A 24,025-nucleotide genomic window follows, 5' to 3' on the forward strand; every position below is an offset into this window, starting at 1 on the left:
GGGGATGTTTTCCTTCACGTCCGCACTTTAAGTATAAGAACCCCAAACGTTCGTCGTTCGCACCATTCTAAGGAATAAAGGAAAGAAAATGGTAGCTGTAACAGAATTGTTTAACCAGTTAAAGGACATTTGGTATTGGATGGTGGATGGAGCTTATGCAGTGGAAAGGATTGAACGTGAATGGAAGTATGAAGTAACCAGGGATTTTGTAAGAAGGCAAGTGACAAACCTAAAATCAGCCATGGATCTGGTGGCAGAGATGATAGAAGAAGAAGTAAAAAGACTAAGAGGCTTTATAGATCCAGAGTATGTAAAGATTGGCCACTTGAAAGAAGCCATGGATAATGTGCTAGAAGTAAGGTGTTTTTTGGAAGAAGTAATGGAATGGACAGAGTGGACCAGATTAAGAAATCGGAACAACTTATGAGAAAAGTGATGGAGGAAGAGGTCATGAAGATCAAAGACAAGTGGAGTAAAGAAAGAAAGGAGAAAGAAAACTTAAAAAAAAAAGACGCATTTGAAAAACTCAACAACAATTGGATAAAGATACAAGAGAAGTTCAGGGCTATGGGGCACCCAGACTGGTTACCAGAAAAAGAAAAGAGGAAGAACAAAGGAATTTTGGGAAAGATTAGGGGGTGGATGAGGAAATGGAGGAAATAAAAGAAGAAGCAGAAGAAACCCAAAGGCCCTTTTCAGAGCCACCCATATTTCTCGAAAAGAGAATGACTTTTCAATTGCCTACCCCTTTTTGAAAAATAATTTTTATTTTAAAAATTTTAAATAAAAAAAATCCCATGTTCAATTCCCCTTGTCCCTAGACAGTCCCAAACTCTATTGACCATGTAATGCTAATTCCCCTTGTCCCCAGATTGTCCCACGATTTTTTTCCATGTTAAATTTACATAGTCCCCAGATTGTCCCAGTGGGGGTCTGTAATGCTGATTCCCATTGTCCCTAGGGTATCCCCATATACTACTGAACTGAACTGGACAATGTCAGGTACAGTAAACAATGTTACATTTCGATAGCATGTAATGGAATAAAAAAATTAAAAGTAACAGACAAACAAGTACATTAAATATACATAATATATATATATATATATATATATATATATATATATATATATATATATATATATATATATATATATATATATATATATATACATACTAACCTAAGAAATATATTTTCATATAATGATATTTATATTTGATATTTAGCTTTTTATTAACGTTGTGCAAGCTGTAATTATACTGCTTTCATAATTAATGTTTGCCTATGATTGTAAGTTGAAACGATTGCAATTGACTTAAGAGCAAGTGCTTATAAATATTTTTTTGATAATCAAAAACACATTTCCAGTTTTATATCAGTAATGAAAATGTTTAAATGATTCACTGAAAGCTTGAAGTCACATTGTAGTTACAGCGTATTAGATTCAGCGTTGGTAACTTACTATATATTTCCGAACTAGCCATGTGGAACACAGAGTCACTCATTCTTGACATTATATTTGATTTGGAAGATATATGTTGATACTCTTTATTTATTGTTCAGCTGACAGTCATTTGTTAGAATTAAAGTGGCTGCAACATGTATCTTAAGAGTAAATATCATGTATTGGATTATTGTGAATGTCTCAAACAATTGGATAGATTTTGATATCATTGGATTTCTCGTGAAATATGTAATGCTATTTTGGAATTTCCGTTAATTCACTAAAATATATTTGGATTTAAAGCATGTTTTTTCTGTACTGTTGGCACATAATCGTTATAATTCGCATTACCTTTGGAACTTATCTGGATTACATTGGATCTATTAGAACTGATATAACATTTAAGGAAATATCAAATTATACCACACTGTATGTTCTTTTATAGTCTTTCACTTTGAATTTTAGGGCAACATATTATTATTTGGAATTTGAATAAAACTTATTGCTTGTTGCTCTTTCTTGTGACAAAGTCTGCGTCCTTAGGTCGTGACAAATGTAAAGACTCTAAACTACATGCACGTGAACATGTGCATCCGCTCCATCTGCGTCATTGTAATTTAATATCTACACTACTTAGTTCACATTGGGAAATCGTGGATGAGTACACGTTTTGGATGTTCATCATTTGCATCTTGAATTGCATATACTATCATACCTGACATAGTATTGCTTCAACAACATGGATACCATGGTGACGTTGCTCGTTTGTTGTCCACACACCAAAGGTGCACGCGAGATTATCTTCACCAATCACTAAACAAGTTGCACTACGAATCGTCGATATTATCAAAAACGTTGTTGTGGATTAAATGAAGAAAATAAACTGGAATAACAAGCGACTCGATCGTCTTGACATCGACTGCAACGAATAGTAGCTATAACACCGTAAAAAGCGGCCACCTAGTCAACGACATAAATAATACTAGCTGACATATTCGGTGGTTGTAAAACTAGGAAGCGGATTAGTTTTGAGAATATGAGTGAAGAGTGACAATGCGTTTTTAGTAGGTCACTAGTGTGCATACTGTATGACTCTAGTTCGGCCTACTACATTTTAGTGAATTATTAACGCTAATAATCCACAGGTTTCACAAAGTATGTGACTTGGTTTTTAAAATGAGGAAATGCCGTTGGTATAAAGACCGTGACCTAGAAATATAACACAATTCCTAATCCTTCATTATAATACTACTATTTCGTCTTGTACCGATAGTTATCGAATGTTATTTATTCTTGGAGTATACGTAACTTCTGTATTATTTATTTTGATGATAAAATCTACGGCATATTCAAATTTAATCACTAATTGTACATGAGCAGTGCCACTCAAGTAATGAGGTCAGAGATGATAAAGTTAACAGAAACGCTTTAAAAAGACGTAAATACAATCGAAGAATGTTACCATTTATCCTCCTTCAAAACATTTAAATTAGAATACTTAATAGTTACACGATGAGTGGTGTGTAATACGAAATAATCATGATGCTTTTCATTGTTTTCAATATTAAAGACGAAACCTCTGAAAAGATAATATATAAACGATTACTATGTCTCAATATTAATATACTTAGTTGTTTGATGGCTTGGTTACATCATATGTTTACGGAGCAAACTCGACCAATCCATGCTATAACGTTATGAACTCGCTGACAAACAATAATCTAAATCGTTACGTTATGGATCATAATAAAATGTCACACACGTTTACTTGTATTTTTATATTTTCGTACTTCTTGCCTTCTACAATTCCGATATGTACCAATGCAGAATCCGTTAACCATGTGGACAGTTTCATACCAGGTTGACAATACTATGTAAATGGATAATAATGGTTTTATGACGTCGTGTAATATTTATGCACGATATACTAATTTGTCGAAACTACAACCTTTGTTTATTTGTCTCTTCTTATTCACTATAAAATAATTACTTTCGGGCATCTTAAATTCATTAGCTAATAAACATCAAAGTTAGCACCGGAAGTGTTTTCTTCATGTGCTAGAAAACATATTTATTTCATATTTTTCATATTTTCGCAACAAAAGGCATATATGATGAAATTGGTTATGTAGTATCACGAAATTAACTAAAAACAGTATTCACATTAACCTAATTTTGCATTGGTTTCAAATGTAAAAATTTTATTTAATAATTTATGTGTTTATATTGTTGGTAATATTGTGATACAGATTATATTCAAAGATAGGAAATGTAAGAAAACCAAAAATTGTTTTGGACAAAATACCAACGAAAAGGAAGGGATTCGCACGTCCACCAAAAGCTAAAGTATCATGATAAGACGTTTTTCATTTGTTCACCCATCCCTCAATCAGTCTTTCTGCCCTAAAACCCATGTATTAATTTTCCGCCAGATACCTTTGGGTGTAAAACTTGAACCTTGACCATACCTTCTTGATCACTTTAATTTACAACTGACTCGAACAAGAAAATAGATTTCGCACAATGTTTTTAGTTGTGAGACAAATGCCTTCACCAGTAACGTATAAAGAGATTTTGAGGTCAACTGGTGAATGGTCAAGGTTCAATAAAGGAGCAAAAACGAGTGTCGGGCAATACATTGTACAGAATCTTTATTCACCAACATCATGATTGTTTTAACTGCAACAGGAAATAATCATTCTGGTCTATTTCAAAAAAGCTTAAAAGCAAAAGAAGCTCAAACTCAATATGGCGTCTGCCCAACATACTTCTTTATAGCTTTTGTTTCGGTCATGCTTTTATTTAGGACAATAATAAACCACGAGTGAAATACATGATTTCAGTACAAACAGAATATTTGTCGATTATACACATGACAAAGTGATTATGGATATTCGGGTCCAACGACCACATCTTGAGGTCGCCTTCACATAAACGGGTGAAATTATTTCCATAGACTAGCGTATACAAAATGATAAATCGCCAAACTTAGAAATTGCTTCCATTAATGAAAAGGAAGTATTTTTGAAGGTCACAAGAACTTACCTGACACCATGACATAAGTGTCATCATTCCATCAACAATGCTAGCAATGATTCTGCATGTTTTTCCTAGGAGCGTCTTGCATCAATAAATTGTATCTCAATTGTATGGAGTAACCAGTGAAAGGTTAAATAACTGTATTTAACTTATCGAAACGATATATTATAACGAAATTTTAAAATATACATTGGTGATATCGTTAAAATATATGTGCTTATAAACTTTCGGATTGAATAAATGACATGAAACTGTTGTTAAGGATATAGTGCCGACTTGAATCAGCTCTAAAAATCTCGTATTATACCTTTCAAATACGTTTAACCATGCGTATTCCTACTTACATATAAATGTACCATACACATCTTGACAGGCATCTACGTAACACTGGTATTGCCAACAAAGTATTAAAATCTCATGGGATATTTACTCTTAAACGTTACAAAGTAGGAGGTTCTTGTAGGTAATTTTGAGCAAGTTCACTTATATATTTGTATTTTCACACTCTGCAGCCCCAGAGAGAGAGAGAGAGAGAGAGAGAGAGAGAGATAGACGTACAAAAGAAAATTAAGTTGAAATATTTGTTCATAAAAATTTCTATTTCAAGGCACACTTACGCAGAGATATAATAGCATACATTTTGCCAATTTTGGTCGAAAACGCTTGAAGCATATGGATTTTTAAATAGTTAAATTTGTATGAGCATAGTTTCCGCTTTTTTATTTAATTTTCGTTTCCACCATGATCACTGTATAGCACTGTCAAATTCTGCAATAAATCTTCATTTGTTAATTAGAAGTAGTAGTTGCCTCTCCTCTACTATCACGATTCGCCATTGCAAAACCCTTTAACGGAGTCATTAGGCTATATACATGTCATATTTAGAGTTACGTCAGAATGCATGATTACATAGTGGTGAATTTCCTGATGTCTGTAATATACACAGTTATAACTAAACATATCACGAGAAGTAGAATCACTGTAGTTTCACATGAGTTGGGGCCACTCTTGACATAAACATAGTGTTACTTCACAATTCAATATTTCCTTACATCTATTTCCAACAATAACACGCATACATTTATTATACCTTTCAAAGGTAAAAATTATCATTGTGCATGACTATTTCTTCATTATTTGTCAATGTGAATAATCCCTTCATTACTGCATTGATGAGAAGATGATATCAAAGTTTACAATGGTACTAGGACAGGTGCCGTTTACAATGATATAAGGACGTCTCCCGTTTACAATGATATGAGGAAAGATGACTTTACCATGACAATAGGATAACTGCCGTTTATAATGATATTAGAATAACCGTCGTTTGTATTGATATTAGAACAGGTGCCGTTTACAAATTATGCTTGTGTATGCAATGCTTTGGATTGTGTATCTTGCCGAACTTTGATTTTATTGCGCGGATTTATACAGAGGACATTATTGGCGCGAGGTTACTGTATAATCATTACAGAGCGGTCGCATCCGACAGACAAGAAGTCAGAGACTAGCATCTTTAATAAATCATTTTATTTATTGCGACTTTACATTTGACGATTTTGGTTCTTTTATTAAATATTATTTTTGCATTCATACGTTACTTTTTGAACGAACCTGAGAAGCTCTACTCTTCTCCGGTTCTAGGTGATGTACCCAAATTTCGATCCACACTTCATTTTGTTTGCAATCAACACTCATCACCATATGATTTGTCCGTCGTTTGTATTTATGATTATGACTTTCATAATACATAAAATTGGTACATGACTTAAAATCTTTGGAAACCACGTTCTGGCTTCCCCCATGAGCCTGGGCAAAGTAGTGATATCCCGTACGTTTGAGAATACTTTCTCTTTTATAAACTGACTTAGTTCACGACGAACTGTGTTTAACAATTAATCTCTGAGCAAGAAACCGGTCAACCCTGTATAGGTTTTCGCTGCTTTCAGCATTCGATTCACCGCTGAAAATAGTTCGCTATTCTAACGATGAACTGACCAAAGGTTTCTCCCTTCTCGAGCTTGCTGTACCTGAACCTTTTACAGAAATCCTGTTCAGTCAGCTCGTACCTTTATAGAAGTGCTTCATTCATGACGTTGTAACTAAAGACATCGTCTCTAGGAAGTTGCGAGTACACATCCAGTGGTTTACCTTTTAATAAAGCGCTGATATACAGTGTCCAGTCATTTTGACTCGACTTTTGGTTCGCGGCGTACCGCTCAAACCGATGAAGGTAACTATCCATGTGATCTTTTTTAATCGTCAAAAGAGGGTAATTTAGGGCCTTTTAACTTGCATAAGGCACAACCGTGTTTATTTATAGCTATTGCTAACTCTACCTGACGTTCATGATATTGTTGCCTTATTCTTTCTTCTACCTCTGTGACTTCCAATTTTGCCCGCTTTTCCAACTCTATCCGCTTTTCCTCAGTTTCCCTTTCTAATTGCATCTTTGTTTCTTCCGCTTCCCCTTCTAATTCGACCCTTACCTTTTGTATTTCCCTTTTCCCCTTTCAAGTTATTTGGCGATTTCTATCTTTCTATCCTCTGCTTCCCTTTCTAATTGCATCTTTCTTACCTTTGCTTCCCTTTCCAATGCCTTTGCCTTTACCATTTCATCCCACCCCGTGGTTTGTTCTTCTCTTTCTAATTCCCTCGCCTTTACCCTTTCACCATCTTCTGAATAAATGTCATTACGCGTTCTCCCTGATAATCGAGTTCTTTGCCTAAAGTGACCAAGTCCTTGAGGGATGACATGACTGATAGTAACCGTAATATAACATACTAGGTCGTACAGAACGGACTAACCTCATCTTCCTGATGCCGGCAACCAAAACAAAATGAACATGTAATTGAATATATTTATGATGGAAAGACAGACCTAGCAAAAGCTCAAAAAATCAACACCTACTTGAAGATTATCTTGTCAAGAAGTCCACACACTAAAAATAGACAATAAGTGTAGACTTTCACAAACCAGACGATGATGGTTCATTTAATCGAAATATCCTACTTCTGACACCATTCTAACATAATTGAAAACTAGTGGGCTTAGGACTAAAGGAGTAATACAAACACAATGCATGTGACTAACGAGACTTGTGTATTGTACAATAAGACAATGGCACAAAGTTACATGAAACAATCTTTGTAATATCCTACTCTCATTACACACCATACAAACATTCACAAAAGAAATATATATATATATATATATATATATATATATATATATATATATATATATATATATATATACATGTATCTAATGATAATGACGAGGATTGAGATAACGACACAGTGCTGAATTTACCAATGATTAAAGAGTCGGTTCGTACAACCAATATGCTATAAAAAAAATGAAAAAACAAAATGTCAGTTCTGACCCACGGCTGGTGCTCTCTGTTTCAACTTCCCACTTTGAAAGAAAAAAAAAAACACAAAATATTACAGTTTCAATTTGGCTCAACTTCCCAGATTCATATTGGCTCAACTTCACCCTCGACCAGTTTCGTCTGGTTCAACTATTCTCCACCAGTTTCATTCTGGCGCAAAAACACTCTGAACTAAATTCAGTTTGACGCAACAACACCTCCCACCAGTTCTAGTCTTGTTCACCTACCCTTCGTTTCCAACAGTTTCAGTCTGGTCCACCTACTCCCCCCCCCCTCCACCAGTTTCAGTTACAAATAGATGAAACTTGTAGCGTATAGACTATAGTAGTGCATACATACATTTTGAAGTTAGATCTTACCAATGGATATCGACTCCAAAAGGTATGTAACAATGTAAGGTCATCCTTTCCGGTTTAGTGAAGTCGTTGCGTCGTGTCTTCGTCTTGTGCGTAAACGGTTAAATGTTATAGAAAACGGTGATAGCCTCGTAGATGATATCTTCGTATATACATATACCCAGCAAGAACATGTTCTATTATTAATTAATCTATTTGATAGACTCCGCATCGCGAATCTTTCAGCTAGAGCCAACGAATATAGCAGAGCCTATTCTAACTTGGAATGATTAAATCATCTTTCAAGTGGCTTAGGTCAGTTGAAATCTCGCACAGAAAAAATAGGAGAAATAAGTGATGCCTACAGACAAGAAACCAAAACAAAAAGTAAGACCTTTCCTGGGTTTGGTTGGGTTCTATAGGAAATGTGTTCACAATTTTCAGCTATAGCCAGCCCATTGACATACAACACTAGGAAAATGCAACCAAATAAGTTGCTGAAGTGTGTGTCAGGATAGAACGTTTAACGCTTTAAAACGGAAACTCATAAGTGCACGAATCATAACGTTGCCATAAGTGAGTAAACCTTTTGTGATGAGGACGGATGCGTCCGATGAGGGTCGAGGGGCTGTTTTGTTACAGGAGCGAGAGGAGATAAAATTGCCACTTACATAAGCTCTGTGATTGAAAAGGAGTTCCTCCCTTTTGTGTAAGGGATAGGAAAATTCCACACATAACCATAGGGTGGGAATTTATCCTACAAACGGAAAATCTGCCATTCTTATACTTGAACAAAGCAAAAGTGATCAGCGCAGTATTGCTTCGTAGGGTGTTGTCTATGCAGCCGCATATTATTCGGAGAATCGAGAGTAGGAAAATGTGGGTGCTGATTTATTTTAAGGAGGGTGTGATTATCAGATAATTTTCGTTAATTAGTCAAAATTGGATGTTTCAATAATTGTTTTTGTTTATTACCCGTGATTTCTAAGTGTTGACACTTCTTTGTAACGGGGGATATATTGTCACGGAATGTTACACCTATATTGTTAATTAATTATATTGGATTTAAGATATGTACTCGAGTTTCGTATCTGTGTACAGAATTACCAGAGGGTGGTTCATGTATATCGTATATTATTTCGAAATAATCAGTTCGATTCATCCTATGTTACACGAGCAATGTGCTTACATGGGAAAAACAATAATCCTTGAGCGCATGAGCAGTTTATAGCTACATGGCCAGTGTATAAACTAACTTATCATAGAGCTAAACATCACATTACAAAAAAGTATTGTTAGTGAGCAATCTACTTTAACGACTTGCGATCTCCATGTATACATGCTTGTGTGTTAAATATTAATGTATATTTGTACTTAACGTTATAATTGTTTTATTATCACATTTATCTCGTATATTAGGTCATTCCGACTTGGGATGTATTATGCAATATTGTAGCCTGTTTTATAGTTTACCTGAATGTAACTTATCACAACTATTATATTTGTAATAATTTTGCATTTATTAAGAAAGAGAAGCTTTCAATTATTACTACATTCTTGGCGGAAACAGGTTCACTTTTGAACTTGATTATCACTTTGCCCATAGTCCCGATAATATAATTTGCATAAAATCAACTAAAGTTTACAGTACACATCTTCATTACGTGCTGATATACATGACCGTTTCATTTGTAGAACACGGAATCGAATATTTTCAGCAGACTGATTGATCGCGGCTGACTGATTGGTGATTTACTGATGGTAAATGGTGAATGCTAAGTGTAGTGCTGAAGGATTAAAGAAGGGATGGAGTGACAGTTACGCTGTATTTCTGCATATGCATCGTATTGTATGTGTCGTTAAGCCGTGGTGCTAATTTGGGTTGTGTTATACCCAATTGTTGCCGCTGTCGAGGGCGACGTTGGCTTGGAAGAAGATAAAGGTCACAACGAGAAGAACCAGGGCTTCTACACCAACCGGAAAGAAAAGATATTATGCAGAATTTTAGGCAGACAAGGATTGGCATACCGTTTTTGTGGCTCGTCAATCATTCGAAAGAGAGTTAGGGCTGATAACACCGATCGGAGTTTTGTTTTGTCTCCGCAAGATACTTGTTCCACTGTGCCATATCGTATTTCACTACCCGAGTAAAACATATCATACCTCACTATATGAGGGAGACACATCATACATCACTATTTGAGGGAGACACATCATACATCGCAATTTGAGTGGACTATATCATGGAAATTGTCAGTGTTTGTGTTTAATCATTTTGAATCGCTCATCATTATATCGTTTAACTATTTAAGTTTTTCTCTTGCATTTATGTTCACATTTCTTTATATATATATATATATATTAGTGAAAACTTTAGTACACTACTGTAATTAAGTGCATGCGATTTTTGCTCGCGACTGTAATTTAAAGTGGTCATATATAAATAAGTTTTTTCAATATTGTTATATATATTATTTTAAAGACAATTAGGCATGAATCGGGAGTTTACAAGTTAAACTAAACCTATGCACTGTGCCTGATGATACTTTTGGAGTAATTATCATTGTTTGGTGAGGTAATCGAGGTTCTTAGAATAATGATGTTATTTCCAATTGTATGGGTCGGTCAGGTGGGTTCTTAAACCACATGGTGTATTGTGATATTTCACGTAAAGGATAGGAGAAAAACGAGTTTTATAGCTATATGCGTGTACACAAGTCAATATAACTGGACATTTATTTAATTATTTTTACCTATGTTCATGTTTTAACGTTATTGTGCGGATTTGTTCGATATTGTGCTTAGATACAAAGGGAAATATTTGTTTGTATTATTCACTGGAATTGCTTAATACTCATTTGACTCCACTAATACATATGGACTATGTAAATGTATTTGAAAAGAGTTCTTGACAATAAAATTGCGATATATAATGACTGTTTTGCAGATCAATATTTTAGAGGAGCTATAATTCATTCGGAATATTTGATTTGTTTAGGTTTTGTGGTAGTACTTTGCATTTTATTCATAATCTTGTTATTCTAAATTTTATGTTTATTTTCTTTCTGTTACCTAATTAATGACTAGTCGGTGGTAACAATGTATAAAGTGACAGACAGACAGACGAACACAATCACTCAGACAGGCAGAGACCTACAATAACAGGATACAATTCATGTTCTTCTATTGACAGACTCATTTTATTCTTGATATATACAAAAATACAAGTATTCTTTACCGGCACTCGAATGGACAGATGTAGTGATAAAATAGTGACGTATATGTACAAATTGTCTTCATTGTATTTGGACAGTTTTCTGATGCGGAGCCTTTTAACTAGTCCAGAAAGCGGAAAAGACAAATTTGTTTTAAATAAATATATAATCGAGAGACACCCTGGAATAGTTTATTTACAAAATTGTAAATATGGTAAACCTCAATATTTATTTCGATGAATGAAATCTTAGAATATCATGTGGATGGTTTATATGGGTATTTACGATAGTTACAAGTCACATCCTTGAAAGCACTCTACATAGCTCTATATTATGAGAACTTGACAGCAAGTACAGCATAAGGAACTTCAACTTACTAAAATGCATTCCATATGGCGTCAAGATGTAATTCTTATTATATTCTATTGGATCTGGAGAGAAGGTACGTGTATTTTAATTAGTAATTGTCAATTGGTAATTTCATGGATGGTCGAGTAATTGTTTATGAATTGCTAATGAAGAAAATCTTCCAAATGCCGTTTGCACACATTTCATTTCGCATTGAGTGGATTGCGTTTACAATTCCGTGGTCAAATTGGCACTAACCAGATATTCAAATTAATCCTTAAAGTAACGAAACTTTATGTGTCCAAAAAATACCAAAATAATTACTTCCCTTGACAGCTTCGTTAGAATTTATATGTGACCTAATTTTCGATAATGCTTACATGCGGTTAATTTATAACTGTTTCGATTGCAAGATCCTTCTGAGCAAAATATAATTGCTTTTTTTGTATTACATATAATATTGATTTAAACACAGAAAAAGTGCAATTAGCTGACATTAATTAAATTATATAATGAATAAATATGCAGATAATTAGTATTTATATAATCAAATCAGGTAGTAATGCTACTAGTTTTCCGTGTATTCACAGGTGCTATTGCTGTTGTGTCGTAAGTTTTGTAAATTAATCTTAAGTAGCAAACCATCACTATTTTGTGAGTCCAGAAGTAAACATTTGATTTGTGCATATTAACAATATTCAAGAACTACAATTTTTGAACACAGAGGTTTGTCAAAATGTTAAATAGATGCCTTTCCTTATCAATTACTGCACACTTATTGATATGTCCGACTCAGTATTTGATTCAATATACAATTGACGGTAACAAAATATAAATGTACATTTCTGAAATAGTTTGCAAAGGATAATTTTAATTGTCAGTTTAACTATAAAAATGACAAGTTTCATACGCAGCTTATTCAATTTTGTCTTTGTGAAACTGATATCTATAACATTTTAGTTTACGTCATATATCCCTGTCGTAAGTAAGTTTGTGTTCGTCTGACTACACATTAGCTCCTTACAGTGGCTATGTTTTGCTGTATAGTGATTATGACATGAACGAAAGCACATAACTCCATTAAAACATGCGATTTTACCCCTTGTTCAGCATTCACTTGGTTCTTGTTGTTGTTGTAGGTTTGACGCCATTTTTCAGCACAAGATAGTCTATATATGGCGGCCAGTATAAATGGGGAAGGAAGAACCTGGTTAAACCCTGAAAACAATTACCGACCCATGACAAACTACTCGCATTCTTTCTCACGTAACACATTCAACGAATCCGGATCTCAAACTAACGCAGATAGAGGTGAGATGTAGTGATCCGTAGCGGTCATCTCTTTAAAATACTCAGCCACTCGGGGCATCTCAATAGGCTGCATACTAGGTTATTAAATGCGCCACTTAAAAGCAAAGTGAGAACTACTAATCAGTTTATAGTACACTACAACGGATCAAATCATCATTAATCCATCTAACGGTTGCACAATTAGGCATACACACGACACATGTACAATCGTAGAAGAGTGAGAGACATAGAGAATTATACGAAGATGACAATATGAAGATGAAAACAAATTGTTCCAATTTGCAGTATATATATATATATATATATATATATATATATATATATATATATATATATATATTACGGACACATATCTACATTAAGTGCACGCAGCATGGTCCTAGCATACGAAAAACATCGTATGTTAAACAGAATATGACGTCATTATGGTAAATTAGGAGACGTTAGTGTACCATATTATTGAAAAATATCTTTTTACCTTGAGATATTGGCGATAGGCATGTGGACTACATAAGTGATTAAAATCAACCGTAATGGAACTTGAAAGTAATTGGATTGAGACACTATTTTTACAATTCATTCCAATAATGATCATTGGTCAATTGCGTGGCTGTTCTTTTTTTTTTTTTTTTTGATTGTCTAGAACGATATTGACCTTTTCTGCATCATTATTTCCTAAAAATTGTATTTCTTAAATTTCCACAGAATCATTGGTTATTCAATTAACTTTCATAAATTCTCTTTAGAGTCGATGAGCGTTTTTAAATATTAGCAACTTACAAGTTGATATGTCAAATCGTATCCACTCTGGAGGAAGTATTTATTATCACCACGACCATTGTCAAGAGCAGTCGAATGGCTTTAAAACAAGCATGTGGGTAGGTTATTCAGTCATAACAGCAGTCAGGTAAGCAGGAATACAGTCTGTGTTTGAATCAGTCAGTTAGACACCTAACAAGCACCCGCGTTAGCAATAATACATAACTATACATGCATACACTGGTTAAATTTGAATTGAGGTTTCTAAAGGCGGTTTGTTGATAGGCATGCATAAACAAGAAGTAAGACATATCTTTATTTCCTTTTTGTACAAGTACTTTAGTTTCATTTCCTACGAATCTCCTACATTACTGCTCCATCTCTGCACTTATATTTTATTTGTTTCTAAAACAACACCCTGTATTTAATGCAATACAAATGCGAAACTTTCTTAAATACGTATGTCATCTTTGAAATTTTCTGCAAGACCCTTGGGACTTGTCAGTGTTAATAATAGTATCGTGTTAATTTGCTTGAGACTTTAATGTATCCAGTTTCAGCCGATGGAGAAATATTTGAGAGCAATGTCACATTAACGTGGAACGAATCACGCACGTATTTTGAAGATACTGGGAAAGTGCTATTCGATGTAAAGGGAAATGAGTCGGAGACAATCCCGAAGAACATCCTAAACGAAACAAATCAAACGTGGGTTTCTGCAACAGTTGAATTCAGTCATTTTGTCAAGGTGCCTGGTGAGACTTCAGATAATTAATGTCTTTTTTTATAAATACACGTTATTATTTAAATTTTGTTCCAACAGTATTTTGTCATTAAAAAAAAACAGACCAGTCTCATCTGGTCTAGCGATTAGAGCATCCGCCTCGGTTGTTGGAGGTCGCATGTTCAAATCCCTGCCGTCATACCAAAGACTTATCTAATGGTATTAGCAGCAACCTCACTATGGGCTCAGAACTAGGAGGTTAGTTCTAGGACTGGTCAGACTGGTGTTAGGAGAATGCGACTTGGTGGGACATCATGATAAACGTCAGCGGCATGATGCCCCGGTGCTAGACATGAATATAGACTGTCACACTGCAGACATAGTAGCGATATGACGCAAAAATGTTTAAAGCTATTTTAAAATTCCCGCGCACATACATTTTTAAAATAAATGATGTAAAAAAGTACATTTTTATCAACAAACAGGCATGTAGTTTAGTTGTATCTTTGCAGCAAGACATTTCCCCTCTTATTGTTCTTTAAAAAATGTGTTTGTACAACATAACGATGTATGCTAATACATCTGAATCATTCATCTGATCAGGTCCTAAGTGAATCCCATACCCGGAATCGTATTGCTCATGTAATTGTATCGCAAAAGATAAATATCATGCTTGTATTTCGTAATCATAAACCTGATACATGCAACTTTAATATTACGTACAGTTATATCATTATTTAATAACAGATGTTTGCTAAGGTATACATTACAATGATGAACGTGGTTAATCAACTCTTAGCGATTATCGCTGTCTTGACGATCAGAGAGATATAACATACTTAACTAGTGAAGTGATTGTATTGTCAAGAATGGTCTAGCCCTGAGAGTACAAACACTTTCTCTTCAAGAGTAAAGTATTTCCACATAGTTACTCCGATAATCATATATATTGTAAGTCAAACTCCACCCATTTGACATATTTTGTGTTAGATCATTTCAGCGCAAACATGTTAGTAGTTAAGGGGGACACCCTAGGGACTAGGGGAGTTCCATGTTAAAAAGGCAATATCCACTCTGGGGACTATGGAAAATTTAACATGGGAAAAAAAAATGTCCACTCTGGGGACAAGGGAATTTAACATGGGAGAAAAAATATCCATTCTAGGGACAAAGGGAATTGAACATGGGATAAAAAAATATCCATTCTAGGGACAAGGGGAAATGAACATGGGAGAAAAAAAATATCTATTCTAGGGACAAGGGGAAATTAACATGGGCTTTGTTTTTTTGTTTTTGTTTAAAAAAAAAGAGGGTTGGCAATTGAAAGTCAATCTCTTTTCGAGATTTATGAGTGGCCCTGAAAAGGGCCTTTGGGTTTATGTTAATATGCCCTTAACATAAAGGGCATCTGCGGCATCTTCTTGTCCTCAAGCTGCGTCTTACTCGAGGGCCATAAATCAGTGTCCTCTTGAGGCAAGCTTGTCTCTCCGCGTACACTCTTCGTATCCACAGACTGGTGTCTGACTTGTGGACAACTGTCCACTTGGATCGGACATACATTAGCATGTCCGTCCGAAACATCATTGAAGAAACAAGGGTGGATGATTCGACTGTGGTCCACATCTTGAGGCAAGGAGAATAGGTGAATCAATGCAGTGAACTGCGCTTATTTATAGGGGTAGGAAGGATTTAAAATGGATTGAGTTCATTGATCAATCCAAACACGCGTTACAAAATTCAGTTAGTCCGCATCCAATCCGAAGAGAACAGTCTGTGACGTCACGTGGTCTATATAGATTCGCTAGCGCCTGTGTGCAGTCAATCGATGCGAGACAGTGATTCAACATGACGGAAACTCAGAAAACGATCCATTGGGGTGCACCAGCAGTGGAGACCGCCCAAGGGAACCCGGACTTACTTTCAGAAGAGGTAAATTGGGATTTTATGGATTTTCTTACCTCGAAGGAATTTGTTCCGGAACCTTCGTCACCTTCATTACCGCAAGTGGAGAATTTTAGACAGAGACAGAAAGAAGAATTGGAGAAATTTATACAACGACAAAAGGAAGCGGAACGAGCTTTTCTCCTACAGCAACAGCAGCAAGAAGAAGAGGTAAAAAAAAAAACAACAAGAAGAAGTAGCAGCAAAGAATCAAGAGGGTGAAAATCAAACGGTCACGGTACTGTTGGACATTTTAGCGGAGTTAAGAAGTCTGAAACAAATGTATCAGACTTCTTTATTAAGACCGAAGAGAATACGACCTTCCCGAGCTAAACACGTCAACCCTGTGACTAAGATTACCGTACCACCCTTAGTGATTTCAACCAAATCATCATCATCAACAGTACGAAGTCCAGAAGTAGACCTTGGCCGTGGCAAAGGCTTAAGACAGTTAAAGTTGATTGCTTAAACTCACCCCTACACCAAAAACCAAAGGCCCTTTTCTGGGCCACCCACGTCTCTCGAAAAGAGATACACTTTCAATTTGCCAATAACTCAAAAAAAAAAAAAAAAAAAAATTACCCCTATAGTACGTGTCTGTGTATGAGTGCGTGAGTGTACGTTCTTATTTTAAAATCAAAACCCAAAGACACTTACCTTATATAATTAATTTATTCTTGTATCGATAGTTACAATCCAATTCACAACAGAGGACTTTAAAAAGTTCATACACTTCTTCTGTCTCATTGTTTAGTCTCTCTGTTTTTTTAAATTTCTTCACCGTCACAGTATTTTCATCTTCTTCCTCCTCACTTTCTTCCCTTCTTCTTTTCTTCTCCTGTTTCTTTTTCTTCACCTGTCTGTTTTCTTCCTCTGAAGAATCCCTCTCTTCTTCTGAAGAATCCCTCTTTTCTTCTGACTCCTCTTGTTTCTTTTTTTGGGCAATCTGGAGACCAATGTTCTTTTTCTTGACAATAATAACAGGTATCTTGACTTTTGTCTTTTCTAGCCCCTGTTTTTTTTTTCTTTTTTGACGGTCTGGACACTCTGAAGACCAATGCCCTTTCTTTTGACAGATATAGCAAGTATCTTGACTTTTATCTTGAAAGGAAGGAGAGTAGTCCGTCGGCTGGTCTGAAGAGAATTTTCTAATGACCCCTCGCAAAGCTCTGATGAAACGTTCGATTTGGCTAGTCTCTTCCATCGTTGTGCTCGGTTTGAGAGTGAAATGAATACTGAAAGGACAAGACACACACCCTTTTATATACGCTGGTCTGCCATGACTATAAATTAGTCCATGGTGTTTAAACTTGAGTCATTTGACGTTTTTCACTCAAGATGAAATGATCCTATTCATTCGAGAAGAAAGAAGAAGAAAGAGGCAGAAACGTGATCTATCGCCTCCTACCAGGGCCGTCGTCTTGGCACAAATTCATGCCAGTTATTTTGAAGAGGACAGGAGTGAACCAGAATCCGAACCCTCTAAACAAAGTTCATCACCCTTACTCAACCCTGAAAAGTACTATTCCATTCGAGAGACGGAAAAGAGCTCCTCTAGAAAATTTAGAACCACGGCTTACAAATACTCAGTGAAGTTTAAAGATTTCAAGGCCGATGTACCGTTAGAGAAAGCAGAAGGGTTCATCACTGGTTTGTGGGATTCTTTACTCACCGCACTCAAGCGACAATGTCAACCCAAAGAAGACGATCGCTTGAGACTTTCCATACAACAGGACGGTTTGAAATCCCCTGTTTGGATCGAGTTTAGCACCCGTGCAGAATTGACTGGTTCCAAAGTCATGGACAAGATTCAACACGTACAACAATCTAATGATCAGTTTGACATCACCGATGGAAAAGCCACACTCGACATGACCCACGTCTCTCCTCCTCAAGGGACTGGCCGCAAAAAGGTGTTATTGGTGAACGACCTTCGCATCACCAAAACGAGCCTCGTCCGAATTCACAACCCTCAAGACCAGATGTGTTTAGCCAGGGCTATCGTGGTGGGACGAACCTATGCCAACAAGAACTACGTGGTAGAATGGAAAAGAGCCTGGGAGAACATTCGAAAATCGAACCGAGCCAAACAACGAAATGAAGCAGAACTCCTGTTACAACAAGCCGGACTGTCCAAAGACACACCCTGTGGCATTCCTGAGATGCAAAAATTGCAATGTGCCCTAGCTCCACGATACACCTTAAACGTGTACCCTCAAGAATCGCGCGGGCCTCTGTTGTTTCGAGGGAAAGACTTTACGGATGGAAAATACATTCATGTCTATTATCACGATGAACATTTCGATACCATTACCAGTATCAGCGGATTCCTGGGAAACAAATATAACTGTGAGAAATGTGACCATGGTTATAATAATCGAGGGCAACACAAACATTGTGGATTGAAATGCTCAGGATGTTTGGCCTCTCCACCCTGTCTGAGCGAAGGACCAGTGCATTGTTCAACTTGTCTGCGCACGTTTGTCAGCCCTGCCTGTTACCAACAACAACTGAAGGCGCAAGGTTCACAGCAGAAATGTGTTGTCACCTGCTGAGATTGTGCCCTACGTGTGGACAAGGCCTACGTACCAATAATGCCAAGGCACACGTATGTTCAGGAAAGAAAAAATGACACATTTGTCACCACATCGTGGACTTGGAACACCAATGATACGTGCGAAAATACCAACCCCCACCAGAGAAAGAGGATGGACACAAGAAGAAAGGCAATTTCATCTTTTTCGATTTCGAATGCATGCAAGAGACTGGCATTCACATTCCTAATCTCTGCGTGGCTCATCGAGCGTGCGAGAAGTGCATTCAAGAACCTGTCTTCAGTCATTGCCCTCACTGCAGCAAAATTCCTGCAGGACGTGAAATAATCTTTCGGGGACCGAACACGCTAGCCAATTTCGCTCGATGGATCTTAGACCCCATCGACAAGACATGGAGTCAAGAGGACATCGAACGTTACGGAGATTGTCATCGTCATGCCACGGTGATGGCTCACAATTTCTCCGGATACGATGGACAGTTTCTTTTGAGATACTATACGGAACAAGGCACCGAGCGTCCTAAAGTGACTTTGAACTGAGCCAAAATCATTTTCATGCAAGTGGGAAAAGTACAGTTTAAAGATTCGATGAGTTACTTGGCCATGCCTTTGAGCCGAATGCCTAAAACGTTTGGAATGACAGAAATGGCTAAAGGGTACTTTCCACAATCAACTCGCCGTTCTACCCCATCTACCTGAGGCTCACTATTACGACCCGGACAACATGCGTACCGAACAACGAGAAGCTTTCTACGCTTGGTACCAGGCTCACGGCTTGGACCCTTTCGACTTTCGGGAAGAAATGCTAAAGTATTGTCGTTCCGACGAGGACATTTTACGACGTTGCTGTGGAAAAATTCGAGAACTGTTCATGGAACACGGAGGGGTCGATCCTTTGAAAGAAGCTTGCACCATTGCTAAAGCGTGTTCCTTAGTGTATCGACAACGATTCATGCCTGAAAACACCGTAGCTGTCATCAGCTCTCAAACGACCCACTATGTCAGACGTCAATACTCGGTCAAAGCCCTACGCTGGTTACATTACTTGTGCGACAAGGAAGACAAGTGGATTCAGCATGCCCGCAACGGAGGGGGCGAAAAGACCATCGGAACGCATTCAGTCGATGGCTGAGACTTAGAAAACCCCATGATCGTGTACGAGTTTAACGGTTGCTTATTCCATTGATGTCCCGTCTGTTACCCTGACCGTGGCACTAAAAATCAGTTTTTACAACGAACCATATAAGACTTGTACCAGGACACTTGTCAGCGACGCCTAAATTTAGAAGAGGAAGGATACAAAGTGGTGGAAATGTGGGAACACGAGTACGATCACCGTTTGAAAACCGATCCCGAGTTTAAACGCCTCGTGGAAAGTTGCCAGTTCATGGACCCACTGAACCCGGGGATAGTTTGTACGGAGGAAGAACCAGTGCCACCTGTTTGCTGTACCAAGCCGACGAAGAGAAAGGAGAAGAAATCAAATACTTGGACGTGTGTTCGCTGTATCCTTACGTGTGCAAATATTGTCACTTTCCTGCAGGGCACCCGCAATTGCTGACGGAACACATCGACCTGAAAAACATTCGACAATACGAAGGTTTGATCAAGTGCAAAGTCTTGCCTCCCAAGGACTTGTACCATCCCGTGCTACCTCACCATTGCCAAGGCAAACTGATGTTTCCTTTGTGCCGTACTTGTGCCGAAACGTGCAACCAAGATCAGCCTTGCCAGCACACCCAGGAAGAACGTGCCGTGACGGGGACGTGGGTTAGCGTGGAATTGTTCAAAGCTCTGGACATGGGATACCAACTGTTAGAAGTGTACGAAATTTGCCACTTTCCCAAGACACAACAATACCACAAGGGTGACCCCAGTCAGAAAGGCATTTTCGCTGACTACGTGGATGCCTTTTTGAAACTGAAACAAGAAGCCAGCGGCTATCCTTCCTGGTGTCACACTCCCGAAGACCAAAAGACATTCAAAGTGAAATACTATGAACAAGAAGGCATCACTTTAGATCACATCGAGAAAAACGAAGGCAGGCGATCGTTTGCCAAAGTGATGTTAAATTGCATCTGAGGAAAAATGGCACAACGTCCGTGTTTACCCAAGACGGAATATTTGACCGAACCTTCCCGCTACTTCCAGATGATTCACGACAAAACCAAATTCATGAAACACGTGGACGTCGTTCGTGAAGATTTGATCTTGGTCAATTATGAAGAAGATCTGGACTTTGTACAAGACGACCCTTTTGGAAATATCATCATTGAGGCTTACGTGACAGCTCATGATCGCTTAAAATTGTACGAAGCTTTAGAACTGTTAGGGGAACGCGTCCTGTACTTTGACACGGACAGTTGCATTTATATCCATCACCCAAGTCAGCAGCACCCTGACATCGAAGGAGACCGTTTAGGAGCCTGGACAGACGAGCATCCCGACGACAAGATTCTAAGTTTCGTCAGTGGCGGTCCCAAAAATTACGGCTACGAATACCGGGACCCACAAGGAGAAGTGCACACGACGTACAAAGTGAAAGGACTGACTCTGAATTATCGTACCAGCCGTGTGGTCAACTTTGGGGTATTGAAAGAAGCCTTGCAATCCGGAGAGGATGAACACTTTAAAGTGACCACCTATCAACCGAACAAGATTGTACGTTTACCCACTCACCACATCGTCAGTCGACCCTTGGAAAAAGTCTATCAAATCGTGTACCAGAAGCGAGTGCGACTTCCCAATCATTTCACCTTACCGTATGGACACGTCGGTATTGGTCTGTATATAAAAATTAACCATAGGCAAGATCGATAGTTCATTGGGACTACCAAGAAAAAGCGAACAAGATGAATACTTTCAGAGAAACACAAAACAAGTTTAGAAAGGCACAATTCAAGTGTGGGGCTTCTGAAGTGGAATGCGATTGTGAGCCTTGCGATGGGTACGATGCCGTACGTTGTGACCTTAGCGATGCCGTAAAGCATCATGGGAACTTTGTTCTCACTACCCCTTTCATGGAAAGTGATGCTGTGCGTGTCAAACCTGAGGGATGCGAAAGCGATGCCGCTCGTCATCTTGGACATTTTACTGGGTTTCGTTTTAAAGGTGGATGTTCACCTTCACGTCTACCCCCATACGGATGTCATTCAGCCCTGAGCAAACTCCTGTCCATGTCACCCAACCCTCATCGAAACGAACCTGTGAAAGACGAATATTCGTTTCCTGTGCGTTTGTCGGAATACTGCGACTTTGAAAATCGTCTTCAATCGTTCAAAGGAAAATGGCATAAGTATCTGGGAGGCCCGACCCCCCAAGAATTAGCCAGAGCCGGATTTTTCTACTTGGGCGAAGGAGATAAAGTCAAGTGCTTCAGTTGCGGTGTGTCACTTCACCACTGGGAACCGCAAGATTCTGCCTACGTAGAACACGCTCGATGGTCACCGAATTGTCATTACTTACCCTTAGCGGGACCGAGACATTGAAGTAACTTACCATAATCTGTTTATGGATACTTTACAAGAGATCATTCGCGCTTTGCCTGTGGAGTTGAGAGAAAGGATTTACCGAGAGCTGGTCAAAATACAAGTGAAACGTAAAGAACAATTGCATCCGTTACGTCACCGGTGTTTGAACCACTGGTACCTGAATGCTATACAAGGACTGATTCAGTTGAAAGTGTTCCATTGGACAGACATTGATCAACGATCCCCTAGTTTTAAAAAGGATTGGTTTGCTATTGATGATTCTATCTACTACATTGTAAACTTACTGCATCGAATTCCAGAGGAAGAGTTAACGAATTACCGACATCTTGTACACAATGTCAACTTGGTGAAAGAGGAAACTTTTGAACGAATTGTAATGTGTAAATTAGTGACTAAACGATTTATATTTGGCACTGAAGTAAAACCATGTCTGTGCAAACGGTACATTTCTTCTGTCAGACAAAAGAGGATTTAGTATGACCTGTTTATGGATACTTTACAAGAGAACATTCGTGCTTTGCCTGTGGAGTTGAGAGAATGCATTTACAGAGAGCTGGTCAAAATACAAGTCAAACGTAAGGAACAGTTGCATCCGTTACGTCACCAGATCTTTAACCACTGGTACCTGAATGGTATAAGAGAACTGATTCGTCAGAAATTGTTTCAGTGGTCCGACCTTGTTCAATACTTCCAAGCCCCCGATGATCTACGTGTTGATCATTTTGGTTACTTAGAGATTCACCTAGTACAACACATTGAGGAAGACAAGGTAAAGGATTACCGACATATTTTACGTGGAATCTACTTAGCGGAAGAGGAAACTTCTAAACGAAGTCTGACGTTTCGGTTACAGTATGCAACATCTAAATTCCCCAATGGAAAACGAAGATCTCTGGCTAGAAAGTACGTGTATTTTTTTCGAAACAAAGAGACTATAAAAACAGGCTGCCATGCCACGACGTTTATCACATGTAATCCAAAAGGAACTCAATGACCATATTCAAACCGGGGATCATTACCATCGATTATTACGAGAACTGTATCCATTCAATATGGGTCGACAAGTGGTGTGTGTCTTAGTTACTTGTTTTCTGGGATTTCGTTTACCAGATGATTCTTTGTGGACTCTTTACGATCAGTATTTACCACCCCATTCAACATGAAAGTGGTGCCTTTAAATGTTCACGAGAGACCCTTTTGCTCAAAGCCTTACGTTTTCATCTGGATACTTCTCGACCTCTACGGGAAAAAAAGATTCGTCAACTTTTAGCTACCCAAGACGTGTATGACGATGTGTGTGTAGCTTGTGACTTACACCCCCATTGGACAGATGTCCGTGACTGGACAAAATGGGATTTTGGGGCTTGGACCCAAGAAGTGGCCCAGTATGCTCGAGAGTTGTGATCCTTCCTTTCAACGTCCAAAGAAAAAAGTTACTTTCTAACCTGTGTTAGTGACGGTGCCAGAAG

The 24,025-nt window shown here is 37.7% G+C and overlaps 1 protein-coding gene across 2 annotated transcripts in view; it reads left to right on the plus strand.

The window, feature by feature from the left end:
* The first annotated feature begins 11,778 nt into the window (after nt 1–11,778).
* LOC149791183 (uncharacterized) overlaps nt 11,779–24,025 on the plus strand; it is a 74,387-nt gene continuing 62,140 nt past the window's right edge. For both annotated transcript variants that reach the window (XM_089969629.1, XM_089969630.1), the window contains exons 1-2: nt 11,779–11,870; nt 14,401–14,601. In XM_089969629.1, the coding sequence (XP_089825755.1) occupies nt 11,810–11,870; nt 14,401–14,601 (262 nt within the window). In that variant the 5' untranslated portion in view covers nt 11,779–11,809. The remainder of the gene's footprint in view (nt 11,871–14,400; nt 14,602–24,025) is intronic.

The sequence above is a fragment of the Sinohyriopsis cumingii genome, chromosome 9 (assembly GCF_028554795.1).
Source record: "Sinohyriopsis cumingii isolate HCF-2022 chromosome 9, ASM2855479v2, whole genome shotgun sequence".
Lineage (NCBI taxonomy): Eukaryota > Metazoa > Mollusca > Bivalvia > Unionida > Unionidae > Sinohyriopsis > Sinohyriopsis cumingii.